General features: G+C 38.6%; 1 protein-coding gene across 2 annotated transcripts; it reads left to right on the forward strand.

The window, feature by feature from the left end:
* Position 1: 1 nt before the first annotated feature.
* PRPF39 (pre-mRNA processing factor 39) lies at positions 2-24,753 on the forward strand. 2 transcript variants are annotated; one of them, XM_081331764.1, is made up of 14 exons: positions 2-198; positions 2,639-3,002; positions 6,186-6,311; positions 6,974-7,092; positions 7,751-7,918; positions 11,105-11,273; positions 12,675-12,782; positions 14,629-14,793; positions 15,115-15,241; positions 15,884-16,152; positions 20,106-20,290; positions 20,569-20,643; positions 23,329-23,449; positions 24,049-24,753. In XM_081331764.1, the coding sequence occupies exons 2-14, from the start codon at positions 2,673-2,675 to the stop codon at positions 24,103-24,105; spliced, it is 2,019 nt and encodes a 672-aa protein (XP_081187890.1). In that variant the 5' UTR covers positions 2-198; positions 2,639-2,672; the 3' UTR covers positions 24,106-24,753. The 2 variants fall into 2 exon arrangements, with proteins under 2 accessions (XP_081187890.1, XP_081187891.1); XM_081331765.1 differs by lacking the exons at positions 20,569-20,643; positions 23,329-23,449; positions 24,049-24,753 and adding an exon at positions 17,128-17,242 and having other exon boundaries at positions 20,106-20,291.
* Positions 24,754-24,840: the final 87 nt, after the last annotated feature.

Below are 24,840 nucleotides of genomic sequence, written 5' to 3' on the forward strand. Positions count from 1 at the left end.
CTCCGGTTGGGCCCCACCACGCATGCGCCTCTTTCTTCCCGCCGGCGGCGCAAGTCAGATTGGGCCCCCAAAAAAGAGGCCTTGAATCTGGCGCACCTGCGTAGTACGCTCATTCGGACGGCGGGCAGACCGGAGGCCGCTCAGAGAGTCACGTCGACGGCTGAGCGGGCGGGACCGATGGCAGAGAACACGCGCCAGGTCTGTAGAGAAACGGGCGAAAGAACGAGAAGCCTCCTCGTGTGCGCGTTAGAGGTCTGAAGAAAGGTTAAAAAGAAAGGGGGGGGAAGGAAACCGCTTCGCCATCCACGCTCTCTGAGGCGAGGCGGTTGGCAGCTAGGAAAGAAGAGGTGAAGCCGCGCCTTCCGACCCACGCCCCGTGATTTTCCCTCCATCGTTGGGTTTCTTTCCCCACTTTCCTCGAGCTTGACGCGGCCTGAGGCGGCTCTGTATCCCCCCTCCCCTCCTCCGGTGGTCGAAGGCGTGCGCGCGCGTGCCGGGGGGGGGTACCAAGCGCGCGCGCACGCGCAAGTGAGAGGGAAGCAGCTTTTTTTCTCTTTGTGGAAGGAACAGCGTAAATCCCAAGGAAGGAATTTGCTGGCTCTGGCGTCGTTACCCGGAGGGCGGGAGACTCTAAAGCAGGGGTCTTCAAACTTGGCCCTTTTATGACTTGTGGACTTCAACTCCCAGAATTCCTCAGCCAGCTTTGCTGGCTGAGGAATTCTGGGAGTTGAAGTCCACAAGTCATAAAAGGGCCAAGTTTGAAGACCCCTGCTCTAAAGCTTGCTTTCTCCTCGGCCCCGGAACAGAATGACCAGCGAAGCTTCAGTTTCTCCCTTGCCTTATTTCTCTTAACTAGGATTGCTTTGCCCAAATTGGCGCTTTCGGTGTGTGTTGAACACGGGTGATCTCCAGCCATGTGGCTTTGGGCTGTAATCTCTCAACGCTTAGAAAGGGGCTTGGGAAAAGCTGGTTTAGGGCATGAGAGAAAGGCGTCATTATGCCCGCGTTCGCTTGCGTTGCTCTTCCTTAATCAGGGGCCAAATACATAACTTTCTTTTTTCTAAACCTGACTTGGTAAATTTTCAACGGTCAGAGTACAGTAAGCGATACAAGAGAACGGGCGTCATGGCCAGTGGGTTTGCCACTAAAAAGGAAACGATATGGAGAATTAAGGGGGCTTTTCAACTGCAGATGCCTAAAATGCCTTATAGGAACTAAGCGTTTTGAAAGACTTCGTGAAAAAAATCGGCTTTGAGAAGGGATTTAAAGAAAGTGAGAAGTAGCTGGAAGAAAGTTATATTATTCATTTACTGTGCCTTCTTTCTTGCTCTCTACACCTCATATCGGCTTCTAGGTGCAATTTTAAGTAATACTTTTAGCACACAAAGAAACCCAAAAGCTTTTGAACATGTAGAGAAGCTGAAAGAGTCCTAAATACCTCTCTGGAAACATGTTCAAAAGCTTTTGGGTTTCTTTGTGTTCTAAAAGTATTACACTTAAAGTCCATTTCCTACAGAATGACTTTGGGAATTTAGATAATAATAATAATAATAATAATAATAATAATAATAATAATAATAATAATAATTTGGAAGGGACCTTGGAGGTCATCTAGTCCAACCCCCTGCTCAGGCAGGAAACCCTATACCATTTCAGACAAATGGCTGTCCAGTCTCTTCTTAAAAACTTCCAGTGTTGGATAATTCTATTATCCCAATTAAAGACTGCTCTGTTTGTTATCTAGAAAGATCTTGATTATAGTTGTTAACTAGTACCAACGAATTCAGAAGCATTGTGGGAGGATACCACATCAGAGTCTATCAGGTAGTTCCAACTTGACTAAATTTAGCAGGTAATGCTTCCCTTGAGCCTTTTTATACTATTTAGGGATTATCAGAGCGGATGCATGAACTTTAGGAATGAGATGTGATTGAGCTTCTTGCCACTTTTTAATTGTAGATTAGGTTAGCTGATTTGCCCTTTTGCATCTTTGCTAATGATTTGAATGAGTAAGTTATCTCTTGTGCAACAGGCTCAGTTGCCACCTGCCTCTCCCATTCAGCTGAATTTTTTGGAATTGTTTCAGTTGAGACTAGGATGGTGAGGAAACAGGACCCAAATCATTATTTATTTATTTGTTTTGACTGGTAATTGAGAATAGAGAAGGTGATGCTTAGATGAAAATATTTGTTTTTTGTTGGAATTCTGAGGTAGAGATTAATGGGAAATGAAAACAGTACTGCCAGATATATTAGTGTAGCACTTTATTTGGCTATTTTAGGTTATGAAATACAAATATGTTCATTTTTCTTGTAATTTGTGCATGACAGAGGTATGCTAAAGTAACATGTTAATTATTCATTATTGTTTACTCCAGTGAGAATTTTAGTCACTTATTAATCAGAGTAGTTTAGTTAGGCTTAAATGGGCTGGAAAATGGTTTTTACTCTGATATTTTCCTTATACTTTGCTTTCAGTCTATATGTTAGAAAGACTTGACTCATTCATTCAGTTTTAATTCATCTAACTTATTTTAACTCCCATCAAATGTTACATTTATTTAAAAAAGTCAGGTGCCTGTATTGTTTAATGAAAAATCAGCAGACAGTACTGATGCTAATCATTTTCTCATTTACAGACTACTTCATAAAGATAAAAAGGTATCAGTCGCTATGCAGAGTTCAGAACATATAGAAGACAACAGCAGCTTGAAAAGTGAGAACATGGGTAAGGACACTGAGGCCAAGAATGAGCAGCCTGCTGACTTTAGCACAGAGATCATGAGTGTCATGGAGATGGAGCAGTCCCCTGACAATTCTCCTGCTGCCAATTCCCAGGAAGAGACTGTTCAGGACATTGAAATACCGGATACAGAAACTGTAAAGACTTCTGATCCTGAAAATTCATTCCCTGCTGACTTTGACAAGTTTTGGAAAGTAGTTGAAACTAACCCACAAGATTTTACAGGTTGGGTTTACCTCCTTCAATATGTAGAACAAGAGGTAAGTAATTATATATTTTGGGCCAGTGGGTAGTGTTTTTCCCCCTGCTGTCCAATACATGAATGTATAAATTTGAAATTTCATGATTCTAGCTATTATATCATCCCTCAAGTTCAGGAAAGTCATGTTAATACTTCATGAAAGAGATTAAGAATTAAAACATGCAAAATATATTCAAACAAATTAATTGACTTTTTTATGCTTCTGAGTTATAGTTCAGAAGAAGAATATATTTATCGAAAATAGGCTTCCTTATTGAACATGGGTGGTTGTTTTGTCTTAGACGGAGAATCACATTCAGAATTGTAAAATGCTCTGTGTGCCACATGTAAGAAATGGGTGAATTGAGAGGAAAATGAATACACATCCGAGGGCTATTCAACTTCCAAATATTGATTTTCTTCTTCCCATCATTTCTGCAGAAGATTCCTTTAGTATATGATTTCTTCCTCACCTACATTGTGAGTGAATGTTTCAGCACTCTGAAAATTATTCTGAGTATTCATCCAAAAATTCTTGTGATAGATTGTTTGTATAGAGAAGATGAAGAACGGTCCTAGAGCAGCAGTTTTCTTCTCTTTTACAGGTGAAATAAGGGCAGTGGCTGTAGCTCTTTCAGTTTATTAAAGTGTGTAGGAAAACTGGTTTGGAAAGCAAAGAGTTAATGTCTATAATAGCAAAGAATCGGAATGTGGGAGTGGCAGCAGCAGTGGTAATGACAATAATAATGATGTGGGCAAGGTAATCTAGAAGCTTGGAGAAAGGAAAGATAGTAGTGAATGGACCATTAAATGTGGAGTGGACAGTATAACTGCCTGTGGCCCTTAGGATATATGTATTAAGTCCCTGGTCCTCCATTCTGTTGGATTTCAGTGGCTTATTCATTTGTAACTGGCAAAAAGGAATTAAAATATCCCCATATGTATGAAGGGAGGATGTTTCTGTATGTAGGTGTTAGAGATGCATATGTTAACTTAAACAATCGCTGTCCTTGAAGAATTGCATGCTGTTTTTTGTGAATTGTTTTGGAATGAAAAAAATATAGTTTTAGAAATATGCACAAAATTTTAAGATTTTTATGGATTTTAAAAAAGAATTTGGCACAGAATGCAAAAGTATAGGAATTTGGAGCACAGCTACAATGTATTTTATGAATCCCAAGAAGCTAATTTATCCATTGAAGTTTCAAGGTCTTTTTTGATACACATTTGTTTAATTTGCTTAAGAAAGTTTTAAGCTGCTAAATCCTCTTTATTACATATGTGAAAATAAGACAATAAAGCTGTCTGTTTAATATTTGGGACTAATGGAATATTGTCATGTATATTTTAAAACAGTGAAAACCTGATCTAACCTATTCCATATTTAGCAAACTTCAGAATTTCTGTACAGACGTCTCAGGAATTGCAGACTAGTCCTTTGCATTCACAGACCAAGCGAGGCATTTAAATTTATATTAACATTTCCTTAATGTTATGATAACTGGGGTGATACGTATAAAGACTTTATGCAAATAATGTGAGTCATGTCAGTTGTACCTATTTATGTAATGCTCTTATGAAAAATTCAAATGATACAAATTCTTTAGTATTTATTGGACAATAGGCAATACCAAATATTCCTTCCTTTCCTAATTAATATAATAGAGGCTTTATTGTAGTTTGGATGAACCATGTGGAATCTAGAAGAGCAATTTAAAGCCTTGCCTGTGGATAGCAGATAATTCTTGATTGATTGGGTGATCCAATCAATCCCATATTCTCCAAAAATAAGAAAATTATCAAAGTAGTGGGCAGTATGACTCGTTAAAATAAATTTGTCTAATTTTACCTTAATTGAACCAATTTAATCTGGTTGCTGATAACAAAGATTCCTTCAGAGAAAATGTAAGACAGGTAGTCTTTGATTTACAACTGGTAAAATGAGTGTCATTTATTTAGATACAATGACTTCAGAAATGTTGCTTTACAGCCTGTAAAACACTTCCAGTCATCATCAGATGTGTCAACAGCATCACCTTCTCCCCCACCACCACATGACTGCATTTCAGGCCTTGGCATCCTGTTCCCACTTTTAACCAAGCACCCCTCAATCTTGTAAAGGACTATTTGCAGTTCTCCACTCAATGAACACCATGAAGATCTAAGTTTCCTTTTTGTACCCTATGGGGCTCTCCTGTGTCTATAGAAAAGAACTCTACTGAGGCGCATAAATGGAGCTTGGAATCTTTATGATATAAACTTTATTTTTGCCTCTCACCAAAAGAGTTGCCCCTCCATGCCTGGAGGAGAACTGATATCCTTTTGTGGGATGCAGAAAAAGAAGTTTAAATCATGAAGATCTAAACTTTAATCTTCATGGTTTTAAGCTGCTTTTCTGCACCCCATGAACAGATTTCAAGTCTGTCCTCCACACACAGAAAGGAACTCCTCCAGTGGGGTGAAGGAAGGGATTTTAGATCTTCAAGATTTAAGCTTCTTTTCTACTCTACTGAATGATGTCAGCTCTCCTCCGTGCACGGAAAGGAAGTTGTCTGGTGGAGTGCAGAAAGGACCTTAAGATCTTCATGATTTAAGATTCATTTGCACCCCATCGGAGGAGTTCTCTTTTTGCGCATGGTAGGCAGATGACATCCTTCTGCAAGGTACAGAAATGAAGCTTAGATCTCCGATCTAAGTTTCTTTTCTGCATCCCACCAGAGAAATTCCTTTCAACTCACAGAGGGTAGGGGAACTCCCAAGGCAAGCTGGAGAAATGAAGCTTGGGATCCTGAAGATTCCAAGCTTTATTTCTCCAGCACAGGAATTTCCTTACACATATGGAGGGACTGCTTACCCTCCTTCAGCACGTAGCCCTTTTGCTCTGCTTTATGACCTGCGTGGCCATTTCACAGCTGTCAGGGTTATGGTTGTTGAATGAAACAGTTACATGGGTATCTAGCTTAACAACTGAATGCTCAACAACTGAGGTTCTGGTCCTAATCGTCATAAGCCAAGGACTACCTGTAATAGTGCTTTGGATCTTGGGCTGTTGATATTTAAGTAGATTTTGTAGTCATTTCCTTGAGATTTATAATTTGATTCTATTATTAAGGCAGATGATGTACAAATTAGGTTTTTTTCCCTCTCCAATTACTAGGTAGTCTAAAACTACTAAATCCTGTACTGTATACTTTCCCCCCAGAACCATTTACCAGCTGCAAGGAAAGCCTTTGACAGTTTTTTCACACATTACCCTTATTGTTATGGCTATTGGAAGAAGTATGCAGACCTTGAGAAGCGGCACAGTAACATGAAGCAGGCAGATGAGGTATGTATATAGAGTTATGCAGCTGTTGCTCTTGGGTTCTGTGAGCCAAATGATGACCAAACCACTGCACTGCAAGACATTCTTTGGCTGCCAGTACCTGCCACTTTCATACAGGGTTTTCTATTTACACTTGTCACTCCTTATGGCCTTTGGAGCTAATATCTTCTCTCTTTGTTGGCAGGTGCGTTAAACCTCTACTACAGTTTGTCAAGCTTTGCAGTGCAAGCGTCTGCATTACACTGCAGCTTAACAAGTAGGGCAGGGCTTTTCTGTCACTTACATTATACATTTATTATTTCACAAAATTCAAACGCTGTGGTTGGTTTTTCTGGTCACCATTGCTACATCTTATTGCATTTTTGGTCAGACGCTGACATTGATGCTCTAAAGGGTCTGTGCCCTATGATCTGTACCCTAAAGCCTGCCCACACAGCCTGGTCAGATGCAGGGACTGCTGCGCTTTGAAGATCAAGACTCCGCACGTGGAGATCAGAGCATTGCCATGTTCTAGCCAACCTCCACCCAAATGGTAATGGTAGATTATTTAAACAAAATTCCAGTACATTAGTATTTCATAAGGTTCACCAGAGAACACAGTGTTGCCTCTCTCATGTAATCTACCTAAAGGTTCAAAGAATAGCTATTTAGTGTTCTCTTTGTAGGTGTATCGGAGAGGACTTCAGGCGATACCTCTTAGTGTTGATCTCTGGATTCATTATATAAATTTCCTCAAAGAGACACTGGATTCCAGTGATGGAGAAACTGTTGGGACCATTAGAGGGTAAGTTGGTTGAAAAGAATCTTAATGTGTGTATATCATGCATAGTGGAATTGTACTTAAGGCTGTACTTGATCATATGAAAACACACCTTATTATTCGGCCTGAAGGAGAAGCACATTGCTTCCCTCTTATAGAAGCTTGAAATTAGAAATGCCATTTATAGCACGGTCTTAAGAAACTGATGATGTATAAGGTTGAAGTATACTTGTTTACTAGTTTACTAAAGGCCAGATAGGAGTTTTGAATATATACATGCACATACATACATACGTACATACATACATGTGAATAAAAATCCTATGCATGGTATATGTGTTTTTATAAAACAAATAAGTAACAGTCTAATATATCAGATTATAATTCATATCCATGCTTGCCAGTGATATCCTATTTGGGCCTGAAAGAAGTTCCACAATACTGACAGAAATTAATTTAAGGAAAGCTATTTGTTGTAAGACTGCCAATTTTCCAGTCACAAACAATGCTGTACTATATATTGTATTCCGCTTTAAATATCTAAAAGATATTCTCTGTTAAATTCTCAAAAATCATGTCTCAGTGGCTTGCTTCATTCTTTTCTAAATGAAATATTGCTAATTTATTATGTGATTATATTTTGTGCTAATGAAAAACTTCCTTGATTATGTTTACAATCTAGGACATATGAACATGCAGTGCTTGCTGCAGGGACAGATTTCCGCTCAGACAAACTCTGGGAAATGTATATCAATTGGGAAAATGAGGAAGGCAACCTGCGAGCAGTGACTACTATATTTGATCGCATTCTTGGGATTCCAACACAGTTGTATAGTCATCACTTCCAAAGGTATAAGGCAGGGCTTTTCAACCTTTTCACAGATTGTACCACTTTTAGCACTTGACAATATTTGAGTACCACCACTGGTGACTAAAAAAAGTGTGTGTGTGGGGGGGAATTTTGAGTTTTACTGATTAGATTCATTAGTTGTTATAGAAATGTCTAGTGTATAATATTATGGAAAAGTAAAAAGTTCAGGTTCAATGTTAATGCTTCCTTCTACTGCAACAGAGGAAGTCTGTTCTTTTTCCCTTCTCCCCCTCACTTTCCCCCCTTTTCCCCCTCCCCATTGTGTTCTACTATTTGCTTCTGTATTTTTGTATTTTATTCTATAATCTAATAAAATGTTACAAACTAGAAAAAAAGAAAAAAGTACCAGTTTTAATTTCTTCGGTGGCACTTTTCCTTTGCACTGACAAATGTATGATGAATTTATCCATATTTATTAATATGCACCACCACTACCAGCTGGCTGGTCAGCCCTTCTTCTTCTCTCCTTCTCTTCTTCCTCCCTGCACCCCCCCCCATCCCTTCCCTGTACCCTTAAAGACACAGGAATCAAGGGCAAAGCAAGAAAGGCTCACAAAGGGCTCCCAGAATAAACACTAAACTCCAGTTATTTTTCTTTAAGCTGCCTCGGGCATGTCATGTGTCACAATGTTGCAATCCGAGACTGAAAGGGTCTGGCAATTGGGAAAAGCTTTAGCCTTAAATTCAGCCTGTTTACCTTCAAAGAAAACTTTCTAAAAGCCATAGACAGACTCAAGATAAGGGGGTAAAACTAATTACAGAAGTCAACACTTTGGACTCATTGCTAGCCTTTGGTTATTCCAATAACCAAAGCACACAAACCGAACCTCTGCATTACAAAATGCTGTAAAAACTGCAGAAAAATCCTTATGGTAACCCAATCAAGCTGCCAGCTGATCCAGAAATAAATAAACCAACCTCCTTTCCAACATGCTCGTCTCTCGGCTTTTCATTTCATCAGCTCTGATTGCATTCTCCTGGCTGGAGAAAATGAACCAGGGGACCTTTTCTTCCAGCAATAGCTGCTGCTTTTCTGTGTCCCTGTTTCCTCCCTGCCTGCTGAGCTCTCCTTCCACAGCTTTTTCTCTGTTCCCTTCTCTTTCCCTGATGTCTTTTTTTTCCCACTTTAGCGCCAAAACTGCCTCCTTTTATGTCCTCTCCTCTGCCCCCCTTTTTCTTCAGTTCACCTCCAGCTCCCTGCTGCTTCTGGAAGCGCCAATCAGCTGGAGCCCTGCTGTCTTTTGGGGCTTCTGCGGAGCCCAGACAGTCCTGTGGCTGCCTCTCCCTCAGGCTTGGGTCGCTTTGGCTCATTCTGCTCTCCTGCTACACTTCTCTAGGATGGTCGCGTACCACCTGCCACATGCCAAACTACCACAGGTGGTATGTGTACCACCAGTTGAAAAGCCCTGGTATAAGGATTATAACTGTTGGGTAGTATTCTTCTGTTAGTATAATTGTATGGTACATCTTTACAATTACATGGTAATGTAATCTGACCGACAGATCAAGGCAGAATTCCTTTCCTGAGTGTTTTTGAACTTCTCTCCAGTCATATTTTTGCAACATTGCAAGGAGAACCAGATTCCACAATGTTGTTCTGTAGTTTTTTCCTGAACTGAACATCTCTCTTAGGCCAATCTACCTCTCAAGGTTGTTGTGGGGATTATAAAAGTTTTAGATATGTTCACCTCCTTGAACTGTGGGCCAATTATATAATAGGCAGAATAAAAATATAATAAAGAAGCTGTAATAAGCTGTGTTTTCACACTGAAGTATTATCCTAACCATTTTAAAAACACTACTGTTTTACTACTCTTACCAAAACAGTCTTAAGAACAGTTAAGTTACTATCTAAGGCTTTTGTCTCTTGGGTATAGGATGTGGTGTTAATCCAGGACCACTTAAGTATTGAGTATTTTATGTGTGATAAACAGGTACAAAATACCCCATTCTGCCAAAGAAAGAGCATAAAAATTTATTAATCTCATGTGTTTTAGTTTCTAATGGAATTTACTCCCAGCAGCCTGCACATCAATTGTTGGGCAAGCTCTTGAGAAGTTGATAGTATTGCTGAAAAGGCACCCAAAGAGGTTATGCATCCATTTATCTAATGAGATTGCAGTGGCACTGGGAGTAGGTTTGGGTGGTATTTGAAGTAGATTACATGAGAAAGTATATAGGGTCTCGGGTTGCCCTGACCTGTAGAGGGTTAAGTTGTTCTTGGACTGTATAGAAGGATCTGAAGGACTGATAAGAGTGTTATTTCCAACTATATTTGTCTACCAATATATTGTTGAAATGAACTCCTGGCTTTTCTAAGCACCCTTGCATTCCACTCTTCCCCCAAAATGTTCTTAATAGATTTGAGATTTTGTTGGAAAATCAGGGAGAACGAGGAAGGAAGGAATAATCTCATAAGATACATGGATATTACACTAGATCTATCCCACATAGTTCATTATTAATTAATAAAACTTACATTGTATATGTAAATTTAATAAGTTAAATTTGCCAGTCTGTTAAAGAAGATATATGTGTTAGATTTCTAGAATATTTCTAGTTGGCCAGTTGTGCAGCTGCAGCTTTCCCTAAAATGGTGTACTGCAGTCGCTATACCAGTTGAGGAAAGTTAGAATTATAATTCAACCCATCATAGCTTCATTTGGGAGAAGTTGTTATAAAGTTATACGCAGAAACCAATGATAAACTCAGTCTTGTGAGTAACCTTTTTTAATGTTTTCTGATTTAAAGATCATTATGTTTTTCTTTATCCATTTTAATTCATTTTATATTCTTGGAACTCCAAGGCATTCATGTTAAACTAGTGGCTCCTACTAACTTGTTTGGTTGCCTACAGTTGAAATACCTAATGAGTCCAGCTACTTCATTATGTAGAAGGTAGAAGAAATAAGCCTTTGTAATCTGGAAGATGCAAACTCGATTACATTCATAATTTAAAAAAAAATCGTGAGATTGAATGTTTTCAGAACTGTTTCACTTAGGTATAAGTTTGACCTGCTTTATCTTTACCTGTTCACAACTGTGTATGTGCTTCAGGAGTGTATGTAGTAAGCTTGGAATAGCTAATATTTCACCTTGAATTATGTAGAAGTGAACATAAAATAGTAAGATTTTCTACTCCTTGTTTTTGTTGATATATTACAGGTTCAAAGAGCATGTCCAGAATAATGTGCCTCGAGACCTTCTTTCTACTGAACAATTCATTCAACTGCGTAGAGAACTTGCTTCTACCGCCAATAGTCATAATGTGGAGGATGAACCACCTGGAGATAACCAACCTTCTGGGATTGAAGATATTACTGACCCTGCTAAAGTAAGCAATCAGCATTTTTGATTAAGCTTGCAGTTTGGAATGTACAGTAGACAATTTCTCTGGTGCTAGCAGTTTTTTATAATTTAGTCAGCTGTTTGGAATTTTGTTGTTGTTGATGAAAGTGCTATTAAAAGTTACATTCAGTAAATCGTTTGTACAGAAACACCAATGTACTGTATGTGCATTTACTCATTCATTCTGTCTATGCCAGTTCTTTGTCTTTCTGCCTTTAAAATCAGTTGGTGCTTTTAGTTTTTCATTCTTTTCATTGGATGTTTTTGAAATGTCATATAATGATTTTGGTGTCCAGCTGCAGTGCACAATCTTAAGCAGCTTGACAGTTTTTCTACATATTAATGTAGAAACTCATCAGTAACTTACAAACACTTGTGCAGATATAGTTCAGGAAAATAGTCTTAAACAGTTGTATTGTTCTGGTAAACTAGTTCAGGTAGCTGTATTTAACACACTCATGCGCACAACCAGAACCCTGTGAGGTAAAGCTAATAATAATTGCCTGGTTTTGGTTCTTTTATTTGAAAGTTTCCAAGTACCTTTAGGTGGAGGTATGTAGTTTCATTTCCCTACATGTATGTGTCACTTATGGAACAGGAAAGATTAGTGGTGGAAGGGTGTACTGATTTTACTGTACTGTTTTCTTTCTTCCTATTGGATTAATTATGGTAAAACCATAGGATAATTTTTGATTTGAACCTGATGTTTTGTTTCAAGTTCAAAACATCTTCCCCATCTTTTTGCATATCTGTTTCAGATATTGCACTAGGATAATAACATGATATATTGAATAAGCTAAATATGGCTGGGTTTCCAAACTTGTAAAGCCATAAACCATGGTTTACCGTTTATAATAACACACTAGGACCCAAAAGAAAGAAACTACATTTTGTTTACCTATTAGTATACTTTAGCCACAGACAAATGGTCTAGCACAGGCATGTCAAACTGCCGGCCCATGGGCCGGATACGTCATGCCAAAACCACACCCATCCCATTGCCGGCAATGGGGAAAAAGTCCCGATATGTCACGCGACGTCACATGATGTCGCGAGTTTGGCATGCTTGATCTAGCACAATACTATCGTTAATCATTCTTTAGGATTCTTAGAGTGCGTTGATAGGTATTTCCATTCTATGTGTGGTCAGGTATTTTAATAAACAAAGGCTGTGGGACTAGAAGGTCATTGTTAGTTTTAGGGTTTTTATTCATGTGGAACTGTAATGTATACCAGCAGTTCTATTGGAATACATATTTCACAGTCCACTAGAATAGTTTTTTTTATTATTATTATTCCCATCCAGAGTAGGTACTTGTTTCAGAAATGTCTAATAAAAATGCCTCTTTGCCTGAATTGTATTAATGCTTCCCAATGTTTGGTTTAGCTTATCACCGAAATAGAAAACATGCGTCACAGAATCATTGAAATTCATCAAGAAATATTCAATCACAATGAGCATGAAGTTAGCAAGCGGTGGACTTTTGAAGAAGGGGTAAGTTCATTTGAGTAATCTTGTCGAAGCTGAGGGTTCATACAATTTCTGTCAGGGTATTGCATTATTAAAATGCCTTCCTCTAGAAATTAGGCTGCCCCCTTGCTAGTGGCTTTGTAGAAGCTTTAAAGAGTTTTAGGTTTTTCTATTTCTGTTTTTCTACACATCAGTGAAAATAATATTGCCGTGCTATTCAGTTGATAGGGCATTGCCTTCACTCTTCCATTTGCTTGATATATAGTAACACATTACCATTTTTTTATAAAGGAAGCTATCACCTGTATGCTTGTGGCTTTATAAAACAATATCTATTAACAAAAGTGCCAACTTTAGTGAAAACATTGAATATTTTTGATTGGCCAAAGAAAAGTCTGAAAAGCTATTTTAGTATCACTTCAAGCGTTTAATTTTCTTTGTTGGAAAAACTTACATCTTTGCTCATTTTCTAATGTTTGCAATTTATTATATGTGACTCCATATAGCCACAAAGGCCCAATGTGATTTTTCTCCCTTAAAATGCTCTCCACCATTTAAGATATTTCAACATCCTGCTTGAGCAGGGGTTGGATTAAAAGAATTCCAAGGACCCCTCCAACATTTATTCTGTTATCCCTTGCATCTCTAGCACTAGTAGTATGCTTTTTTCTAAGTGCATTATGTCTGTAGTTTTTTGCATAATTTTTTCTTGAAGACATAATTGGAGTTTCATCTTGAACTAGCAGTTAAATGGGATTCATTGCAGTCTGCCTGATCCCTCAGAATGGGCGAGTGAGAACAAATAAATAGTATACATAATTTTGAGTAACCTAGGTGTGGTTCCAAATCCTTTTGTACTCCCTTTAGCTTCTTGCAGTCAGCACGTTTTAATCAATGGCTTTACAGTAAAGACAAGTTCATGTTCTTAATCGTTATACTTCATTATTTGCATATTTGATTTTTTTAAAAATTCTATCCTTAAATGTCCAATATTTTTTCTCTTTATCCTCACAGCTGTGTATGCCAAGTTACTAAGCCAAGGTCAACACAGCAAGCATATTTTATTTATTTGAGTCTCTGCATGCTGCTTTTTGTTTATAATACCCAACTGTTTATGTCTAATAAGGATTTTGTTATCATAGAACAAATTCAAGGGAGAAGAGAATTCGGACTGTGTGTCAGAATATTTGGCTAGGGCAGAATAAGCACAAAACAAAGATAAAGAGAAATTTGGGCATTTATTGTCTTTGTAGAAGGGATCTTCTCTTTTTCTGTAGTTAAGTTTTTATTCTTACCATTGTACACAATATTCTGAAAGATTAATGCTGTAGACATAATGATTTTGTTTTGTCTACATGGACCTTTTTATTTCTGAGGGACTTCCTTGCTTCTCTACAAGCTGTTTATAGTGCTTAGCTGATTATATTCTTAGAATTGACCACCTTGTGAATGCTTACAATCTACTAGTAAAAAACAACATATATCTGAGGACCTAGTGCTCACTTTACACAATATTTTGTTTTGGTTCTTGTTCTTCCTTATTTTTTAGAATTTAGAAGCTATATCTAAATTGTATATATTTGGATATGATATATCCAACAAACAAACTGGTTTTATTTGAGGATAATATATAAGATTATAAAAGTAATATTTTTTTTAAAAAAATATTAAATTTATATGCTCCCTGACTCCCAGGGACTGGGTAGTTTAAAGGAACAAGAAACAAAGAATAAAGATCTCAAGGATGACAAACTAGCTAGGATTAAAATAAGTATGGTTTGCTGAGATAATTCAGCTTCTTAATAACTGTAATGAACACAATGTAAAATGCAGTGTGTTTGCATGACTTCCCATGTCATGTCATTTTCAGATAAAACGACCTTATTTTCATGTTAAACCTCTGGAGAAAACACAGCTGAAGAACTGGAAGGAGTATTTGGACTTTGAGATTGAGAATGGAACTCATGAACGAGTAGTGGTTCTTTTTGAGCGTTGCGTGATCTCCTGTGCTCTCTATGAAGAATTCTGGATCAAAGTAAGGGGCGTTTCTCCTATGCCAGTTCTACTCTTTGCAAACATTGATGATCAGTGACTAACCTTCTGTACTCTTGTTTGAATGTTGTTCATGTATAACTATATCTGTTGCATTAGGAGATGGTCTGCTTGCAACCAGATTTGACAGCTGCATATGCCAACTTCGTTGCCTCTCTTCGTCCTTCCTTACAGAAACTAGTCTAATGGTTCAATAAAGGTGCTGAATGGGTTTAAAACACAAGAATTTTACAGTTCTCTCAAGTATTTAGCAACCCAGAGTAAGCTGGGAATCATTCAGTCTCTGCTCTGTCTTCAAATGCAGTATGCCAAGTATATGGAGAACCACAGCATTGAAGGGGTGAGGCACGTATACAGCCGGGCCTGCACGATACACCTTTCGAAGAAACCGATGGTGCACTTGCTCTGGGCTGCTTTTGAAGAACAGCAAGGTGAGGAGGAGACAGTGGGCTCAAATTGCTCTAAATTTCCATTGCTGAGAAACCATTTTATGACCTTTCTTACCATTGTTGCTAAGTGAGTCACTGCAGTTGCTTCCCCATTGACTTTCCTTGTCAGAAGGTCACAAAAGGGGTTCACATGACCCAAAACACTGTAACCATAAATACATGCCAATTGCCAAGTGTCCAAATTTTGATCTCGTGGGCCACAGGAATGGTTGTATAAAAAACGGTCATAACTCACTTTTTTCAGTGCTGTTGTAACTTTGAATGGTCATTAAATGGTTGTAAGTCATGGACTACCTGTACTTGCCTATTTAAAATTCAATTAAGGCTATTTCTGTCAATTAGGTTTTTGAAATTTCAACAAATGACATGAGGTTCTGTGTTAATGCTAAATTGGAGTGCCTATGATTTCCTTAATTTGCGTATCTTCTTTCTGACCCCATTGTGGCTCGGTGAAGCAGAGATTCTTGACTGCTGAAAATCTAACTAATATGCATTACATAATATTCTTCATCAAAAGGGCAAAGCATAATCTTGATGTTGGGATAGAGAAATAGCCTAAACTTTGATGGGCTCATGTCAATTTGCAGTTCCAAGTCCACACATTCTCTCCATCTATACTTTTAGGGAATATCAATGAAGCCAGAAGAATTCTGAAGATCTTTGAAGAGAATGTTTCAGGATTGGCCATGATTCGGTTACGAAGAGTTAGTTTAGAACGGAGACATGGAAACATGGAAGAAGCTGAACATCTGCTTCAGGAGGCTGTGAAAAATGCCAAATCAAACTATGAAGCCTCTTTTTTTGCTGTAAAACTTGCTCGACACCTGTTCAAAATTCAGAAGAGTCTTCCAAAAGCCAGGAAAGTTCTTTTGGAGGCCATTGATAGAGACAAGGTATGTAATTTCCCGACGTTTCATTTATATATCTTAACTTAGGAGGAAGTCATTATAGCTGGCAACTGTGATGATTCCTTTTAACTGCAATGTACGTAGCTGCAGTATGGAGACAACAGTCCCTCTAACCTGATGTTGCTTGGCTGGTCCATTTCTCCTTAAATTTTAGGTTTCCCTTCCAAAGAAAATTATTCTGGCATAGAAAGTACTTGGCATGGAAAGTATAGTGATATCATATCTCGGCAGTATCATGTGGCCAAAAATGGTAGATCACTGTACCTGAAGCAATGCAGTTTTCTAGATAAAAATGTAAATTATACACATAGCAGGAAATGTTCCTAGGAGAGCGGGATTATGTGATGAGAAAAGTAAGGTCCTGCATTTAGGCAAGAAAAACCAAATGCAAAGAATACGAAATACCTGGCTCAACAGTAGTGACTGTGAGAGGGGTTTTGATGGATCACTGCTTAAGTATGAGCCAGCAGTGTGCTGCAGCTGTCAAAAAAGCCAATGCAATTCCAGGCTGCATCAACAGAGGGATGGCATCAAGATTATGAGAAGTGATAGTACCACTCCATACGGCACCATTGAGGCCATAGGAATACTGCATCCAGTTCTAATTACCACAATACAAAAAAGATGCTGAGGCTGTAGAACACGGGTGTCAAACACGTCACATGATATGTTGTGACGTATCGCGGCTTTTTACATTGCCGGCAATGGGGTGAGCACACCTTCGTTATGATGAAACTGGCCCATGGGCAGCAGTTTGACACCCTTGCTGTAGAAAGTGTTTAGAGAAAAACAATAAAGATAAGAGGTCTGGAGGTTAAAGCATATGATGAACAGCTAAGGAAACAAGGTATGTTTAACCTAATGAAGGCTTAGGGGAGACATGATAGCAGTCTTCTAATACTTGAAGAGCGGCCACAGGGAAGAGGGCATTGATTTATTCTCTGATATTTGTCTTTATAGAAGAATGTTGAATATCGTGGATTTTTGTTGAACCCACAAGATTCCATTAAGATGCTACAATACATGTAGCCATGTATGGACAAAACATATAAGCTTCCAAGGCTTGATATTTTCAGTATGTACCATGTTTTGATTGAGAGCCATGTGGCTTTAGGGGTGAAAATGCTCGCCTCCCACTCAGAAGTTTGAGAGTTCAGTTATAGGTAGATTTTCTCTCCTAGGGTGCAAAGAAAAAATATTTAATGCAAACTCCTCATAGGCAGCAGGGCATCAGTAAAGGCTCAGTTCAATCCAATCGCCTCGACTTTACCCTGAATAGGGACCATGGGGTTGTAAAAAGGGAGGGTGTTCTAAAACACTATGTTTTGATTATGGTGCAAGACATCAATCAGTTCTTGCAAGTGTATATTTATAATGAACAAAGGCTTTCTGCTATAGTATGATTTCTCCTACTGGAGTATAGTCTGTTGAGTTGAGCCATTTAATTTCTAGGTATAGCAAAATTGCTGATAATTTCTTCAGTGGAATAGGATAGGGCTTGTTATGATACATATTCCCAAAGAATTGGCTCAGCTGTGAAGAAACATTCCTACTATTAAGCTGCCTATTATTTTGGCCTCAGGTTGTTGCTGTAATTTGAAACCTGGCACTTTGATGTACAGTTCCACAAGGAGCATAACCAATGTATTTACATAACTTAGAGACTTAGGCCGAGTTCATATTTACTAAGCCATGGTTTACTGAAAAGCCACACTTTTATATACAGTCATGGCCAAAATTGTTGGCACCCCAGAAATTTTTCCAGAAAAGCAAGTATTTCTCACAGAAAAGTATTGCAGGAACACATGTTTTGCTATACACAGGTTTATTCCCTTTGTGTGTATTGGAACACAACAAAAAAGGGAGGAAAAAAAGCAAATTGGACATAATATCAAACAAAACTCCAAAAATGGGCCGGACAAAATTATTGGCACCCTTTCAAAATTGTGGGTAAACAAGATTGTATCAAGCATGTGATGCTCCTTTAAACTCACCTGGGGCAAGTAACAGGTGTGGGCAATATAAAAATCACACCTGAAAGCAGATAAAAAGGAGAGAAGTTCACTTAGTCTTTCCATTGTGTGTCTGTGTGTGCCACACTAAGCAAGGACAACAGAAAGAGGAGAAGAGAACTGTCTGAGGACTTGAGAACCAAAATTGTGGACAAATATCAACAATCTAAAGGTTACAAGTCCATCTCCAGAGATCTAGCTTTGCCTTTGTCTACAGTGCGCAACATTATCAAGAGGTTTACAACCCATGGCACTGTAGCGAATCTCCCTGGTCGTGGACAGAAGAGAAAAATTGATGAAAGGTTGCAACGCAGGATAGTCCGGATGGTGGATAAGCAGCCCCAAACAAGTTCCAAAGAAATGCAAGCTGTCCTGCAGGCTCAGAGAGCATCAGTGTCGGTGCGAACTATCCGTCAACATTTAAATGACATGAAACGCTATTGCAGGAGACCCAGGAGGACCCCACTGCTGACACAGAGACATAAAAAAGCAAGATTACAGTTTGCCAAAATGTACTTGAGTAAGCCAAAATCCGTCTGGGAAAACGTCTTGTGGGCAGATGAGACTAGGATAGAGCTTTTTGGTAAAGCACATCATTTTACTGTTTACCGAAAATGAAATGAGACCTACAAAGAAAAGAACACAGTACCTACAGTGAAATATGGTGGAGGTTCAATGATGTTTTGGGGTTGTTTTGCTACCTCTGGCACTGGGTGCCTTGAATGTGTGCAAGGCATCATGAAATCTGAGGATTACCAAAGGATTTTGGGTCGCACTGTAGAGCCCAGTGTCAGAAAGCTGGGTTTGCATCCGAGATCTTGGGTCTTCCAGCAGGACAATGACCCCAAACATACGTCAAAAAGCACCCAGAAATGGATGGCAAGAAAGCGCTGGAGAGTTCTGAAGTGGCCAGCAATGAGTCCAGATCTGAATCCCATTGAATACCTGTGGAGAGATCTTAAAATTGCTGTTGGGAAAAGGCGCCCTTCCAATAAGAGAGACCTGGAGCAGTTTGCAAAGGAAGAGTGGTCCAAAATTCTGGGTGAGAGGTGTAAGAAGCTTATTGATGGTTATAGGAAGCGACTGATTTCAGTTATTTTTTCCAAAGGGTGTGCAACCAAATATTAAGTTAAGGGTGCCAATAATTTTGTCCGGCCCATTTTTGGAGTTTTGTTTGACATTATGTCCAATTTGCTTTTTTCCCCTCCCTTTTTTGTTGTGTTCCAATACACACAAAGGGAATAAACCTGTGTATAGCAAAACATGTGTTCCTGCAATACTTTTCTGTGAGAAATACTTGATTTTCTGGAAAAATTTCTGGGGTGCCAACAATTTCGGCCATGACTGTATAGTTAAGTTGTAAATCATGGTTGTAACCTACCCCTGGTTTTACATAGCACAAAATATGGCCCAGACTAGTAAAGATTTCCACTCTCTTGTAATTTTGGAGGGCCTTAAAATCCCCTTCTGCGTATCAAATGTGACCTGTTTTTCACTATCCTTTTTTCCTTGTTTTATTGTATTGGTTTTGGGTGTTTTTTTTCTTTTTAAAATTTGTGAGCTGCCAGAGTTTTGGGAGATGGGCAGCATAGAAATTTAATAAATAATAAGATTTATGAATTCAGCCAAGTTCTCAATTACATAAGGTAATTAGATATATTTTGTCAATTTCTGTGTTGTAGTACCTAGAAGTATTTAAAAACACCAGTTTTTAAAAACATAGTAAGCCAGGATTTAAATCATGCTTCCAGTTTTATTGCCAAAGTTTCTTACCTGATGTATATTTATAAATTTGAGGAAACCTATAGATTAAGCATAACCTATTTAACTATTAAAATACAAACCAGGCCATTCTCAAATAACAGGAGTTTAATACATGGGAACTTAAATTGACTTTGAATTGTGTTTCCCCCCCTCCCCCCACAGGATAATCCAAAACTGTATCTCAATTTGTTGGAAATCGAGTACAGTGGAGATCTAAAGCAGAATGAGGAGAACATCATTTTGTGTTTTGACAGCGCTATTAATGGAACGTTGCCTATAAAAATGAGGATTATATTTTCTCAGCGCAAAGTGGAATTTCTTGAAGATTTTGGCCTTGATGTGAACAAGTGAGATTTATTTTTAGTGATAACAGCCTTTGATTTTTGGGTTTATGAATCATTTGTAGCCAACAGAGATCAAGGTGATCATGCTTATTCTTTATAAATACCTCCAGAAATTCCAGCTTAAAATTTATTTTCCATCTTACTATAATAGTACTTTCAAAATCCAGCTATATTGATGGAAAGTGAAAGCAGTATATAAAACATCAGTGTTGGGAGTTATGTTTGTTGCAGAATATGTCGTACAAATCTCAGGTTTTCCTTTTTTTCTTTCCTTTTCGTAGGCTTTTGGATGCTTATGAAGAACATCAAGCCCTTCTAAAGGAACAAGAATGTTTAAAAAGGAAAGCAGAGAATGGGTACAGATATTTTCATTCTAGCTACAAGTGTTGTTGTTAGTTACGAAGTCGTGTCCGACCCATCGCGACCCTATGGACAACGTTCCTCCAGGCCTTCCTGTCCTCTACCATCTTCTGGAGTCCATTTAAGCTCACGCCTACTGCTTCAGTGACTCCATCCAGCCGCTTCATTCTCTGTCGTCCCCTTCTTCTATTGCCCTCAATTTCCCAGCATTAGGCTCTTCTCCAGTGAGTCCTTCCTTTTCATTAGGTGGCCAAAGTATTTGAGTTTTAGCTTCAGGATCTGGCCTTCTAAAAAGCAGTCAGGGTTGATCTCCTCTAGGACTGACCGGTTTGATCGCCTTGCAGTCCAAGGGACTCACAGGAGTCTTCTCCAGCACCAGAGTTCAAAGGCCTCAATTCTTTGGAGCTCAGCCTTTCTTATGGTCCAACTTTCACAGCCACACATTGCAACTGGGAAGACCATAGCCTTGACTATACGCACTTTTGTTGACAGGGTGATGTCTCTGCTTTTTAGTGTGTTGTCTAGATTTGCCGTGGCTTTCCTCCCGAGGAGCAAGTGTCTTTTAATTTCTTGGCTACAGTCCCCATCTGCAGTGATCTTGGAGCCCAGGAAAATAAAATCTGTCACTACTTTCATTTCTTCCCCATCTATTTGCCAGGAATTGAGAGGGCCGGATGCCATGATCTTGGTTTTCTTAATGTTTAGTTTAAACCCACGTTTTGCACTCTCCTTCTTCACTCGCAACAAGAGGCTCTTTAGTTCCTCTTCACTTTCTGCCATTAGAGTGGTATCATCTGCATATCTTAGGTTGTTGATATTTCTTCCGGCAATCTTAATTCCAACTTTTGATTCATCTAGCCCTGCCTTTCTCATGATGTGCTCTGCATATAAGTTAAATAGGCAAGGCGACAGTATACAGCCTTGCCGGATTCCTTTCCCAATTTTGAACCAATCAGTGGTTCCGTGTCCAGTTCTCACTGTTGCTTCTTGGCCCGCATATAGATTTCTCAAGAGAGAAATAAGATGGTCTGGTACACCTATCTCTTTAAGGACTTGCCACAGTTTGTTACGATCCACACAATCAAAGGCTTTAGCATAGTCAATGAAGCAGAAGTAGCTACAAGTACTGGATTGATTTTTGAAATATAGCTGTTATTTACTGTTATATTTTTGAAACCTTACTGTTATTAAATGTCTTGAGCTGATTAAATGTAAATGAAATATTTATTGAGAGGAATTGTGCACAGGTAGTCCTTGAGTTAAGACCACAATGGAGCCTGCCCATCATGGTCATAACTTGGTGACGGTTGTAAAACAAGTTGGTCACATGACCTAGATTTTATGACTTTTTTGCAGCAGTCGTTAAGCAAATGACCACAGTCATTAAAGCAAATCAGTGGTTTGCTATGGTGTGGCATTGCTGAAAACTAGAAATGCTGGTTTTTGACAAACTGCTGTAAAATGTGGTATGACTGCAGGATACTGCAAACAGCTGTAAATGCAGCCTGGTTGCCATGCACCCAAACTGCAGTCAGTGGACTACAGGTGTGGAGCACTGTCAGAACTTTGTAGATTGTAAATAGCCCGTTAAGTTGGTCCCTTGGGACTTTGGATATGCCTAAGTGCCCTGTCCTAGGTCAAGGACTACCTGTATCACATTTCCAGAATACTTATTTCCTTGATGTTATCACAGATTGGTAAACAATTTGATATGACTAGAACAGCTCACACTTTAAAGACACTTTAAGTAAATAATTGAATATGCCCCTTACCTATACAATCTTTAATTCTGTTGAAGGAAAAAATAATAATCAGGACCTCTTTGCAGATGTTATTTAAGATTAAATCTGCAACTCAAAAAAAGGCCTGCTATTTCTTCAACTGAATTGGTAATAACGATCTATTTTCTTGAAGAAAACTGAGGAGTTTGTTTTAACCCATTCATCCATTTAAAACTTTAAATCAGGGGTGTCAAACTGCCAGCCTGTGGACCGCATGCATCATGAGAAAACCACATTCACCCCACTGCCGGCATATGCCATATGTTGTGCGACGTTGCAAGTTTGACATGTCTGTTTTAAATGTTGCATGACATATGTAATGTACAAAGTTTATCCGAAATCCGGATGGCCCCTGACCTCCGTACCTTCCGTCGCGACTTAAAAACTTTCCTATTCCAGCAGGCTGGCCTGGCATGATAACGTTAATTGGGGTCCCAGTTTGTGTTCATTAGTGTTTCTTATTATTTTATTGTTCGGTCTGTATACCTTCCTTCCTCTGTACACCGCCCCGAGTCCCTCGGGAGAAGGGCGGTTTATAAAAACTAATAAATAAATAAATAAATAAATAGTGTAGGATATTGAATTCCAGTCTTCAGTTTAAAATTCATTACTCAGTAATGGTCTAACACTGTGGAGAAACTTTGAACGTTCTGCCAACATTCTGCGACCATCAGTCACCATCTTTCTACTCAAGATCCGAGGAAGGTCCCTGAAAAAGGCTTCAATGCTGAATTTTGATTAAAAGTGACTGCTTTTCACAATTTACAACATGATAGGAAATGTACGGCCAAGTTCAGCTTGCAGGGAAGTATAGCATTTCCTCATAGTCTCATTGGAAAAAAAATAAAAATGGTGCAAGGGTCTTGCTTCATAAAGAAATGACACAAACTATTCTTGCAGCTGTGAAGAACCAGATGAGAAACGAATTCACAGTGATGAAGCAGGTCTTATGTCTGGACAAGTAGCAGATGGAGATATGCAAGCAAATCAGGCAGCCTACAACTACAATGCCTGGTATCAGGTGAGCATCATTTATCTGGAAGTTTTTGGACTAAATTCTTAAATTCTACCTGTCTCTACCAACTGAAATTATTTTATTTTAAAAATGTACTCCAGTTTAATAATACTACAAGAGTGGGTCTGTATACCTTAGTAGAGGTAATCCTTGTTCGGCAATCATTCATTCAGCAGCTTTTCAAAGTTGCAGCAGTTCTGAAAGTGGGGACTTAAAACCATTCCTTCTGGTTGCAATTTGGATACCTGACAACTGGCATGCCCTTCATCACAGCTGCAGTATCCCGAGGTCATGTGATTGCCATCTGCAATCTTCCAACAAGCAGACTCAGTGGGGAAACTGACAGTAGGTCACAAATGGGGAATTCTGGAATGCTGTGACTGTACAGGATTCACTTAACAATGGAACTGCCGAAATCCGACATCAGCTTTATCAACCGAGTTGTCAAATCTCAAAATTAAGAAAGGGCTATTTGTGTATTTTACACCTTGAAAATTCTAGTTTTCAAGTTATTTTCATAATTGATAGCTGCTTCATACTAGGTAGCACTGGAGTTTACAGCATTAACTATAGAGGATACTAATTTTCTGTTTTTTCCCTTTCAGTACAATTACTCAAATGCATGGAATTATGGACAATATTATCAGTCATCTTCAACCTGAGTAGAACAATTTAACGACAAATGGAATTTCACAATGTTTTCTTAAGGCTTTTCTTTTGAAAAAGAGAAAGAAATAGGAATGTAAACAAACTGTCACGTGATTCTTGTCTTTTTGCATGTATAATGAGTTGATTTTCACATTTTTCTTGTGACAAACTCATATTGGTATCTTGCTGTATTCAAGTCTAGCAATTAACTTTCTCAATAGTAAAAATTATCAAACGATTATATGAAGTAGTGTTGATGATTCATTGGGAAAGTTAATTAGCAAAAATTAACATGTATTAATACCAAAATCTGCCCCAGCAATCTCGGACACTACCCAAGCCAAAAGATAATACTTTCCTTCTCTTCTGCAGTAAACTGTGCTTGAATATTTTCAAAGTCCCACATCCCTTTTCCTGCATCTGTTTGGTTTTACCAGTTTACAATTGCAGCACCCAAGGTTGCAAGCTTTTAGGAAAATGTTAACAGATGAGGATGCATAATGTATAAGGTTTCTCTTCGAGTGACTAAAATGAAGTGTGTTACTAGAACCATACTGTCTTAGGATGGATTTTGTATTGGAATTTTCACGTGTAAGTTTAGTTTTTTTGTTTAAAATGCCTTTTTGTAATAAAATCAAATTGTGTAATTTTTCTGAACAATAGCTTTTCCTTAGGGGGCTGTTTGTCAAATTTATTTTGGAAATGGTTTCTTTCTGATGGTTTCACCTGTACTGCTATTCAGCTCCAAG

The sequence above is a fragment of the Vipera berus genome (assembly GCF_964194415.1).
Source record: "Vipera berus genome assembly, chromosome: 1".
NCBI classification, from domain to species: domain Eukaryota; kingdom Metazoa; phylum Chordata; class Lepidosauria; order Squamata; family Viperidae; genus Vipera; species Vipera berus.

What these genes read in the sequence shown, in the direction of transcription:
- PRPF39 (XM_081331764.1), top strand. Translation starts at nt 2,673, where the DNA reads ATGCAGAGTTCAGAACATATAGAAGACAACAGCAGCTTGAAAAGTGAG. An exon ending in TGCTTTTGAAGAACAGCAAG is followed by an intron (nt 15,242 to 15,883) that starts GTGAGGAGGAGA and finishes CTATACTTTTAG; the next exon opens with GGAATATCAATGAAGCCAGA. An exon ending in AGGCCATTGATAGAGACAAG is followed by an intron (nt 16,153 to 20,105) that starts GTATGTAATTTC and finishes CTCCCCCCACAG; the next exon opens with GATAATCCAAAACTGTATCT.